This window comes from Anas acuta, chromosome 4, assembly GCF_963932015.1.
Source record: "Anas acuta chromosome 4, bAnaAcu1.1, whole genome shotgun sequence".
NCBI classification, from domain to species: domain Eukaryota; kingdom Metazoa; phylum Chordata; class Aves; order Anseriformes; family Anatidae; genus Anas; species Anas acuta.
In genome coordinates, this window is record NC_088982.1 from 76,128,643 (window position 1) to 76,140,130 (window position 11,488).

Sequence of the window (11,488 nt, forward strand, 5' to 3'; positions counted from 1 at the left end):
CTAATATTAACTCTGAGAAACTTTTCTTGTAATCATGTGGAATCTCTGTTTATTATTCTGGCTGTTGCACTTGGCTCCGTTCCCTGTATGCACCATGGTAGGATGCTAGCAGTTAGCCATGGAGAGCACCACGCAAATGCTTGGGCACCGCCTCCCTGGTGCCAGGCATGTTTTGCAGGCTTTATTCTGCCCTGGAGTTTAAACTCCTGTCTGAGATGTGCTGCAGGCCAGGGATAATGGAGGAATATCTCAGTCTGCTACAGGAATACTGTACAGGAATACATATGTTTGAGGGAAGTCATTCTCACCAAGCCTTTCTCCCCCTGCCATCTGGTGCAGATGTGGCTCAGGCATTGCCTGGTACTACGTGGTGTCCTGGACAGGGGAGTTTGGTGGTCTGGCCTCAGTGCTGTGTGTTCATAAAAATAAAATAAAATTTAAAAACACAAAAAAAAACAAGCAAACAAACATAAAAAATTAAAAAATAAATAAATAAATAAATAAAATAAAAAAAACACGAGAACGAGAACTAGAAGCCAGAAAACAAACTCATGAAAGCCACTGCTGCCCATTGAGCACATCTTGTCTTACTGATGGCTGCTGTTGGCCTCTAGGACTTGAATTGGGCCCTACAGGGCTAGGTGAAGGTGAAACTCAGCACCACCTGCCACAACCCCTGTATGAGTGACTTGGAGCTAGGATTTTCCCTTGTGAGACCATAATCCTCACATGCAAGCCACAGATATTGATGAATACCATCTTTACATCACTACACACCAAGACAAGAGCTGCCAGGACTGGTGGGAAAAGCCTGAAAACATCTGATGCACAGACCCAAGTGAGCAGAAGGCTGCTCTGACACTGTAACCACCTGCTACCCATGCAGGCAGCTTGTCCATTGCCCAGTGATGTCCGCGAGGGTCAGGTCTCATTGGCACGAGCCATGAAGTGCAGACACTAATTCCAAGCACCTCCAAAACTTCCTGCATGTCTTATGTCTTCCACATAAGGTCAGAAATCTTCAGCCCTCAGGTGCTCTGCAATGTTCCTTGGCAGGACTGCATCTTCCTTCCAGTCCACATCCAGAAATAGCCACGTAGCAGGACTTGTGTAAACAGCTGACAGTTTCAGAGGACCCAGCAGCTTGGTCGGGGCACAGGCATTTTATCTTCCATGTTAAAAATCCTGGAATGAAGAACCAGGTAGGCACAGGCTTGTCTTCTAAATAATGATGTTTAGATTTACTTTGCCGTGTTTCTCTAGCCCCTAAAACCATGCCAGGTCTCATTTCCCACATGGGTTTGCCAGAGTGGGGCTTTGGCCTTCAGTCCCACAAAAGATACATTCCTCTCTTATCTCCTAAATATTTCGTGTGGCGTAGGTGACACCAGAGCAAAGAATGTGTGAAGTAATGGCAACCTTTAGGTTATCAGACCTGGGAACAGAGGCCTCTTTATTTACAGTGCGTCACGTTTAACTTCCTAGTGCATATAGAGAAAGTGAGGAAAGCATGTTCAAAACACACACCAAATACTGCTGCATTACTCTCCAGGATTAGCTCCCGATGGGACAACACAGGGCAGTCCTGCTTTAGCTCCAAGGGCATCAACAAATGAAATGGTGTTTAAAATGTGACCGGTATATCAAGGAAGGCTCTGTCAATAAATTCATCTGTCAGTTGCAGTACTAAGCTGCATTGCAGGAATTTATTTTGTTATGTAGGCACCGGCAATACATGACCAGAGTCAATACAAAGTATGTATTGTCTTAGTTTAGTAGCCCAGAAATTAATGATTCAACACAGCTTGGTTTGGTAATTGAAAAACAAGCATTTGTTTGTGTCGCGCAGACGGGAGAGGAATGCCCAGTATTTCAAGCAAGGCCTCCAATCTGCCACTGCCTTGAAACAGGGAGTGTGTCAGGGAAGCAGTGCCTGAGGAGCAAAGAGTACCCCACTCTTGTTCCCCAGCCACCCTCCCCACAGCGTGTGCTGGGCTCCACCGGGATGTGGACATCAGTGTTGGTGTCCTCCTGAAAGGAAACTTTGGAGGGCTACTGCTGTGGGAACTCAGGCCGCAGATTGGGCAGTACCTCCCGTTCCTGGTTGTGCCTGGGGAAACCGCGTGGTTTTGTGCTAACACGCCTGTGTCCCAGGCAAGTCACTCCTGCAGTACCAGGTGGAGCTCAGGCTACAGGCATCAACACCCAGCGTCGTTTGCAGTCCAATGGAATATGTAGCGACTCTAAAGGAAGTTGGGTTTGACCTTTACAATGCAGAAATGTAGTTTCTACAAGTATAGTTCTTCCTACTCTTAAACTGTTCCCATTGTAAATTATGGGGCTAACAGCTGGCTTCCAATGAAGTCCGCTATTAATTGTATGATCACTACCCTGCCTTGTGTAAATCAATGTGAGAAATGAGCAGTCTCCTCCTCCAGCGCAGAATACAGAGACTGCACTGGGAGGTAATTTAAGGGTGAATGTCAGCTCACTTGGAAGGGCTTCTTTCCTCTGCAGGAAACGAGACAACCAAGAAAAACCTTACTCTGGAGAAGCTTTCCTTAGTCCCTGCAGGAGCTGAGAGAAAAATCTCATGGCCCTGGCAGTGAAACAAAACTGGTGCTGTTGTTCTCACACAGATAGCTTTGTTGAGATAAGTTATTTTCTAAGTCTTCCAACTTTGTTGCTAGAGATGACACTATATACCAGATTATATCCTTGAATCAAGACTAAATTCTCAAGAATTTGGCATTCTGCATTGTGTTCCTCATCTAGACTAACTTTGCTGCTCACATTATGCTAGCAAAGGTAGTTGTATTATTTCAGTTTTTAAGCAGTATGCCTCAAATTGGGATACATCACACTTAGTTCATGTTCCAATAGGTACTAGGAAACTGAGAAATGTGTGTTGGTTGTCTGGTAGGGCTTACACGTGCAACCCACAGCGCAGACCCTATTGCTGGCTGCGTTACCTGAGAGCTGAGTATCCATTCTAGGCTGCTGGTGCTCTCCGTTATTTCTCACCTGCAGCTGCAAGGAAGTGAATTGAATGGCAAAAGCTGTATTTCAGACTTTTTTTCCAGAGTGAGCAAAATCCAGATGTCACATTGCTGGTTTTGCCCTTCAGTGGGAGTTTTGCCTGGAGTGGAGGGCCTGTGAGTGTCAGCCCCCATGCCATGCTGGTCCTGCTGCCAGGCACAGCGCTGGTCCTTGCTGCCCAGTCCCATGGGCAGCCTTGCAAGCCGACTTCCCAGTTTTCCCCACATTTCGTTCGTGACCTTTAGGTAGAAACTGACAGCGCTAACGCTCTGCAGTCAACAGTTATTTCTGCCAGCGAGGGCCTGCCCAGTCTGCTTTGGCAGTTCAAGGAGAAGGGAAATAAGAGAAAACAATCAAGTTTTAAGTGAACCACTGTGAAGTAGCAGAGCATAACTGCACAAACCTTGTTTTCAGGAGAAGATTGGATTATCTGTATATTGTACCATAAATGGGTTAGGAACACAAAGAGGAGATGCCCTGTTCGCTCTCTCTCTCTCTTATTTTTTTCTTTTTTCCTATCTTTATTTCTGTGGGTTTTTTTTGGGTTTTTTTTGTTTGTTTGTTTGTTTGTTTTTGTGTGTGTGTGTGTGTGTAGAATTCATGTGTCAGGAAATCTTTGACAAATATTATTTCCATACTTAAATTGAGCAATGAATTGAAACTGGCAAAGGAAAAGGGGAAGAGAATATCTTCTGTAGCTGTGTCTTTTAAATTGCTTTATCTATTGGTAGTTCTGTCCCATGCTAAATGCAATTTCAACAATACAGAAAGTACAGACTGAAAAACTGAGCTCTAATTAAATCAGTAACGTTTCATTATTTCATGTGAACAATGCGAGTCTAAAGTGATCTGTCCGCAGAAAAATTAAACGGAGCTCGATGTGGAAGCCTGCCGTTTTGGATGGATGTCACATCCCACGTTCCCAGCAGGGCCCACAGTGGGGAGCAGTCCCCCAGCAGTGGCATCCCCGCACTCCTCTCACAAGCACAGGGCTGCAAGCTCCTTCTGCTTTGCAGCCACGGTACCAGCATAACATGATGGATACAAGAGCGATTTCCCTGCAAGGGCTTCAGCTTCCACTGAGTTAACAAACGGGTCCGTGCATTCGGTTAGAGGTGAGCACACTGGAAAGGTGCTCAGTTAAGTGGTGCTGAGGGCTCGTGTGCATCTCTGCATCTCCCATCACAGTGGGTACGGACTGGCACCTGCTTCCCCATCTGATTCAAAATCTGCATGCTCATGATGCCTTTTCTTGGCGGCTGTCTTGTATGGGGCCCCGGGTGGCATAGAATAATAGCATGGTTTGGCTGTGGTTTTGGAGATTGGCGGCAGCTTGCACGGGAGCCCAGGGGAGAGCATGCTGTGGGAGGGGAGGGCTGTGCCCAATGTGCTGTGCTTGTGAGTAGGGCACGCTCGCTTTTAAGCTTGACATGAACACTCGGTGCCGTTTAGTACCCTTCACCCAAAAATTAGAAAAGCCTGTGCCCACTGCATTTCATCCTTTCTGCAAGTGACATTGTTAGCATTTTTAGCAGTGGGGAGACAGAGCTGTGCTGGCTAACCAGCCCTGTCAGAACCTCAGAGCTTGCAGCCCTGCCACTGCTCTGGACCCTGTTCTTCTGGTAACAGAGCATGCACACCAGTGCCAGGCAAGGGAAGAAATTACAGTGAAAATCAGAGGGGTACATCACCAGACTTGAGTGGTCGGGTCCCAAAGTCACCCTCACACACTTGCCTTGCTAATCCTCAATTTGTGATTCTGAAGAAAAAGGTGACGATGGCGACAACGAAGAAGGGGGAGTTCACAATTCACAAACCAATTTGTGTTGTTTCTGCAACACTGCAAAAGTGCGACTCATGAATATGCTAATGAAATTGCAATGAGAGTTTTGGCACCATTTCATCACCTCAACTAGATTAGGGAGCAATAACACTATGGGTTTACATGTCTTGAGGAGCTGCTGCAGCAGGAGGAGGGAAGGAATAGGTCTGTAATATTTATAATTCGACAAAAATTACATTGCCTCCACCATAGAAGAGAGGCATTGCCTGGTCTGATCAGAAGTGGTTTCTGAGTCAGCTGAAGGGCTGGGGAAGGGGAGAAGCCGCAGGGTGAGTGTGGGGAACAGGCTGCAGGGGGCTTTGACCCCAGGTAGTTTTTAGGTTACCGCTCCTACAAGATCTCTTGGCAGGGAGAAGGTTGGGAAGTTGTCCACCATGCTCATTTCAGGAACCAAAATACAGCAATAACATTACTAATCTCACATCCCACTTTTGTACGTGGCCCTTCCTGAACAAAGACAGGCAAACATACTCCTTTTCCTTTCCTTTCCTTTCCTTTCCTTTCCTTTCCTTTCCTTTCCTTTCCTTTCCTTTCCTTTCCTTTCCTTTCCTTTCCTTTCCTTTCCTTTCCTTTCCTTTCCTTTCCTTTCCTTTCCTTTCCTTTCCTTTCCTTTCCTTTCCTTTCCTTTCCTTTCCTTTCCTTTCCTGTCCTTTCCTGTCCTTTCCTGTCCTGTCCTGTCCTGTCCTGTCCTGTCCTGTCCTTTCCTGTCCTGCCCTGCCCTGCCCTGCCCTGCCCTGCCCTATCTCTTTTTTCCTTTTTAAGTCCTTTCAGGACATGTCAGAGATAGAAGCTGCGTTTCTGGAAAAGAGTCATCTGAGTAAGTTCATGGAAATGCACAAATTCTGCCCCAGCGTTACTCAGCCACATTGAGATCGCATGTGAGGCATTCACACAAAAAAAACAGGGGCAGAGTATTTGTGTTTGGGTGCCACAGTGAAAACCAGAAATACATGTAAACTCTGAGGACATTACAATTTAGCTGTGACACATCACACCTACAAGCAGAGCAAAGCAAGCTCCAGCAAGCAAAGCAGTAACCTGCCAACAGCAAGAGGAGCAAGACAAGTCTCAGAAGGAGGCAGGGGTGCAGAAGTGATTCTGCAGATCACCTCCTGCTCGTTCGCTCACATGAACAGTCCTAACACCATGCTGAAGTCCTGCCTTGTGCAGTTTCAGGTGAAGTTCCCACAGCAATCACTGGCACTGTGGTTTCAGAAGTGATCACTGCTGTGAGAGAAACTTCAGAAGAGGGGAGACACAGAATCTGTGGCTACCCCTGAGCGTTTGCATCAAGTCCTTGAAATTGTCATCCCCCATGGTTGTTGTTTTGCACGCAGGCGTGCAGCCTAGCAGTGAGAAAACAAATGGCACTGCACTGATGCCATAGGGGAGGAGGGGAGAGAAAGAACCCACCATGGATACAGAAGATGCCAGTGGGTGCAGGGTATCTGAGATCACATCTTTCACCCAGAGTTGTGTACTTGTTTGATACCTGGTAGGTGTCTGGGACGTGGAAAAGCATCACCCTTGCTGGTTTATTTACTAACCACCATAGTTCTTTTCATTACCTCCACAGCATAATGGTTATTTTATGAAGGCTCATTAAATTTAATGAGACACCACCAGATTTTATTGCCTTCTAATAAAATGGGTAGGGGGAGCTGTTTTCTTTCTGATTCATGCAGCTCCAGAGTACCTTAAATAGCCAGGTATTCGGCTGGGTTATGAGCAGGGCTCCCGACGTTCTTCCTGGTGGCCTCCTTGGGGACCACTGGCAATTAACAGCTATTCAAATAAAGATGTGTACAGGGATGTGCTTGGATATGTCAAGGTTTAGTTTACACGTATGGTTATTCTCTCAGACATGAGAACTTTCCTTGCCATGGAAGGCACGATGTGGATAGAAGGAGGAAGGTGTCTGGGGGAATCCAGTCAGGGGCTCTCTGGCCACAGCAAGCAGGCACCTGCCTGGGTCCTCAGAGCAAGTTGTATTATTTATTATAAATAAATTACCCAGCAAACAGAGCCCTCTCACCAGTCACAAGCAGCTGACAAACCTGATCCCGATTTCAACAGATGTGTTTGGTATCGAGAAGTACTCACAGAAGGGACGGTTTTCAAACTGCTCCTTTTGTCGTTGTCTCAGTATGTGCTATTGTGCCATGCATGCTTTCTGCTGCTAATAGGGAAATAATTCAGGGAATTGAGGTTTTTCGTTGTTCTGTCTGGTGCATCAGCTCTAAAGTTGCCTGTCTTTCACTTCTCTCTCAGACGAGTCACCTGCTGCACTGACGCCTGGCAGTGTTCCTGGTGAGGCCGGGATCAGAGCAGCAGGGAAAACAACTCCACTTACAGCATGTACAGCGCAGGCGGTGTTACGGTGCAATGGCATTTTTGGAAACCTAAATCTCAGATCATTCTCCCTGTGCACGTGTGGTTCATCCAGTACCCGTAGTCTGATAATCAGTGCAAGCCCATATTTCCAGCCTGACATCTGGCACAGTTTTAAGCATGGATATTGAACTGAGTCGGAATTTTCCTTACAAAACGAATTTTGCTAGGAAAATATCTGTTAGGCGAGATCTTTCTCCATACCCTCTAATGTGGATGGAGGTCTCGTCTGGGAAAACTTTCTCGGAAGGAGAAGCTGGGAAAGCTGCTGCTGCTGCTGGGAATTATGCCTGCAGTCCGGCGAGAGCTGCGGGGTAGGAGTGTCATGTAACTGGATGCCCAGCAGCTCGGCTGCTTTTCTAGGAAGCAGGGACGTGCGGCGGCTCGGCTCGGCTCTGCCACTGGGAGTGACAAGCAGCTGAACAGCTCCATCCAGAGAGGAGTCCGCACCAGAGCAACGCGCAGCCGGCGCGGGGCTGCCCGCAGAGGCAGGGGGCCCTGCTGCTCCTCCGGGGGGTGCCGCGCCCCTGCCCGTGCTCCCTTCTGCCCCGACTCTTTGCAACACGTCGTCGGAAGAGCCGGCATTGGAGAACTGAGCAAGGCTCTCCAGGCTGGGCACTGCGCTCCCGGGCAGCGGGGCGCCCCGCAGAGCGCACCCGTGCCCACGGCGGTGGGGTGAGGGCTGCGGGCTGCCAGGGCTGGTCCCCCGGCACCGTGGTGGCACCCGGGGCTCGGCACCTCACCTGGCCTCGCCCCGCCTGGCCTCGCACGGCCGGGCAAGCCGGAGGGCGCAGCCCCCCCCCCCAGCACAGAGTAAGGAGCACTGGCCCAGCACCGCACACTTGTGCTCTGCCGGCACCAAGGCGGAGGAGCTGCCGCACCTCGATCTGCGGAGCCGACAGCGAAATTTCGTTGCCAATAGGTACCCCGGAGCCCTATCGGGCACGGAGCGGTTAAGAGGTCCACAAAAAAAGCCTGTCCGTCCTCATTAGGGGCAAGCCGAGCGCAGTCTATCCCTGCTTTAATGCAGTGATCCAATTAACCTCCAGCCAGAATTAAAGCGACCTTGGACCGGCCGGGTGACCCGCCGCGTAACGGTGCTGCCTCCGGGCGAGCCCCCGGGGCTGAGCGGCTGCAGCGGCTGCTCCCGGGGGCCGGGGGTGAACGCGGGGCCCCGACGGCCCCGCAGCGCCTGCACCGGGCGGGCTCCGGGGTCTGCGCCGCCGCCGCTCGTTCCGCAGCGGTTTCTGTTTACAGCATGATGCATTTGAGCCCGAACGCATTAGGTGCATTATTCATTGGGTACATTTGTCAGAACATGCATGTGTATAAAGAACTAATGATCCATATTAAATTAATGACGCTATAAAAAAGAAAAATACCCCATACATGCAGTTTATGACGGCAACTCCAGACTTTGATAAACCATGGAAAAGACCTAATCAGATGAAGCATTGGACTGTTCCGTCTCCAAAATTACATTTCTTGAAATGCGCTTGTACACAATGTTGGTTTTATTAAAACAAATTAATTCAGTCATTAAGGAATCATACGGCAAGTGTCTCATAAGTCAGGACCTCCAGTGTAACAAATTGATTAAATGACTGTGTAATAGTCTCTTTAAACAAATCTAGTGTAACAAGTTAATAGATCTGCTCAATTACCATGCTGGGGTGATGAGGATGCGGGCGACTCATTAAACGCGGGATAGTGGGGGGGGAGGGGAAGGGGAGGGATGAGGGGTGCAGGATGGGGTCCCGGTCCGGTCCCGGGCAGGGTCGGGGGGGATCTGCTGCCCTGCTGCAATTTCAGTGGGTGCCCGCTGCCCGCCGTGCCCCCGCGCTGCAGTCGTGGGGTTGTTGTCTGTCTGCTGTGCCCCTGCCTTACAACGGTCGCTGCAATTCGCGGGCACCGGGGCTGGTCGGGAATTTCATTTCCCCCGGGCTGAACGAAGCCGAGCAGCCGGTGGTGAACCCCCCGAGCAATTCACCTCTGGCCCCACACCCCTGCTGGGGCCGCGCCGCAGCAGCTAGGAGCAGCCTCGGATCCTGCTCCCCCCGACTGCCCGCGCCCCCCGGCCCTGTCCCCGGCCCGGCCCCAGGGGAGAAGGCAGCAGACGGCGGCAGGGTGCGTGTTTAATCGCTTTATCTGGGTGGGCTCAGGAACAGAAAGTGCATTACACGGAACGGGGCGTGCACGGGGCTCTTCTCTTTACAAACCGAATCTTTTTAATATAAATTAATAAATGTTAAGACGCTATATCACGATATGTCATCGTTATCGGCTTAAAAAAAGCAAACCATTTACATTCTATAGTATTCCGTATGATACAAAACAAAACACACCTTAAATTCAATTACAGCAACTAAATGAATTTTATATTTTGACCGAAAGTGGTTGTGACGATTCGCACCAGCTACTTGTCCACGCGCTGGCTTCTCCCTTCTCCCTTTTTTCGTTTCGCTCTCTGCTGCTCGCCGGGGAGCGGAGCCGCGCCGGGGCCGGGAGCGCTCTGCTCGCCAGGAGCCGACCCCCGGCGGGGCCGGGACCCGAGGACACCGAGACACCGTGGCACCCGGGCAGCCCCGCCGCTCCCCTCCGTGCCGCTCGGCGCCTGGATAAGTCGCAGTCCTCCGTGCTCTGCCCCCGGCCTCCCGCCGGCCACGGGGCGCGCAGAGTCTACAAAAATAATCTGTACATCTCCGAGATCGGTGGCGGGCGCGGGGCTAGGCCGAGGCCTCCCCCTCGGACGGGGGCGGCAGCAGCCCCCCGCCGCCCGGCTTGTGTTTCTTGAGCAGCTGCGCGATCTTCTCGTCGTCCGAGTTGGGGTCCAGCGGCTTGTTGTAGTCGTCGTCCTCCTCCTCGTTCTCCGAGGCGTCCTTCAGCCGCTCCGTCTCCGAGTCCTGCTTCTTCTTGGCCGTCGCCATCTCGGCCGCGTGCTTCTTCCGCCACTTGGTGCGCCGGTTCTGGAACCAGACCTGCAGCCACCGCCTCAGCCCCGGCACCCTGACCCGGACCCCCCCCCGGGCGCCCCCCGCCCGCCTCACCTTGACCTGGCTCTCGGTCATTCCCAGCGAGTAGGCCAGCCGGGCGCGCTCCGGGCCCGCCAGGTACTTGGTCTGCTCGAACGTCTTCTCCAGGGCGAAAATCTGCTGGCCAGAAAAAGTGGGTCGGGTATGTTTTCTCTTCCCGTCCTTATCCAGCAAAATCGAGCCTTGGTCTGGCGGGGCGAGAGGAGAGAGAGGCACGCGCGGGGGCGCGGCGTTAACGCGGGGCCGGGAGCGGGACCGGCAGCGGGACCGGGCTGCGGGGCCGGGGGCCGGGGTCGGGGTGGGGGTGCGGTACTCACGGGGCGCACAGGCCAGGCGGGCGTCCCTCCAGGGCGGCCCCTGCACCACGCCGGGCCAGAAGATGGGCGTGCGGCCCGGCAGCTCGGCCAGCGGCTTTGGGTAGCGCCCGGCGGCCACGGCGGCGGCGGCGGCGGCGGCGGCGGGGCTGAAGTAGAGGGCGGGCGGCGGCGGCGGCGGAGGCGGCGGCGGCGGGGGGGGGCTGAGGCTGCCGAAGCGGGGCAGCCCGGCCAGCAGTCCGGCGGGCGCCGCCGACGAGGCAGAGGGCGCGGCGGATGAGAGCGCGGCGCCCGGCAGGGGCACCGAGGGCCGGCTCAGGATGTCGTTGATGCCGTGCGGCGTGGCGGCCGAGAGCTGCGGCGGCGCCGGGAGCCCCCCGGGGCCGGAGCCGGAGCCGGGGCCGGGGCCCACGCCCGGTGCCTTGAGGCCGGGCGAGCCGAGCGGCGGTGAGGGCGAGGCGGAGGCCGGCGAGGCGGACGAAGCGGAGGCCGAGGAGGCGGGCCCGGCGGGCAGCGGGTACGCGGGGTACAGCGGCGCCTTCATCTCGGCCATGCTGTGCAGGGCGGCCAGCGGCGGGCTGCCCAGCAGGAAGGCGCCCTGCCGGGGCGCGCCGTCCGCCTGCCCCAGCGCCAGCATCCCCGCGCCGCCCCGGCCGCAGCCGCGGCCGGACCTAGCGCCGCGGGGCCCCGGTGGCCGGCATCCAGCCCGGGCCGCCCGCCGCCCCTAGCGGGGAGCTCCGCGCCCCAGCGCCGCCCCGCCGGGCATCGGGGCCGCGCCGCAGGCTGTGCGCCGGGCTCAAGGCGCCGCGGGGGCCCTGCCCGCCGCCCCCTCGTCCTCCTCGGCGCCCCGCATCCCTCCCTCCCTCCCT

At 53.5% G+C, this 11,488-nt stretch overlaps 1 protein-coding gene across 2 annotated transcripts; it reads right to left on the reverse strand.

The window, feature by feature from the left end:
* Window positions 1-8,995: 8,995 nt before the first annotated feature.
* Window positions 8,996-11,488, reverse strand: NKX6-1 (NK6 homeobox 1). Of its 2 annotated transcripts, none has more exons than XM_068682159.1 (3): window positions 10,623-11,488; window positions 10,321-10,493; window positions 8,996-10,239 (listed from the first exon to the last, which is right to left on the reverse strand). In XM_068682159.1, the coding sequence occupies exons 1-3, from the start codon at window positions 11,254-11,256 to the stop codon at window positions 10,000-10,002; spliced, it is 1,047 nt and encodes a 348-aa protein (XP_068538260.1). In that variant the 5' UTR covers window positions 11,257-11,488; the 3' UTR covers window positions 8,996-9,999. The 2 variants fall into 2 exon arrangements, with proteins under 2 accessions (XP_068538260.1, XP_068538259.1); XM_068682158.1 differs by having other exon boundaries at window positions 8,996-10,251; window positions 10,623-11,487.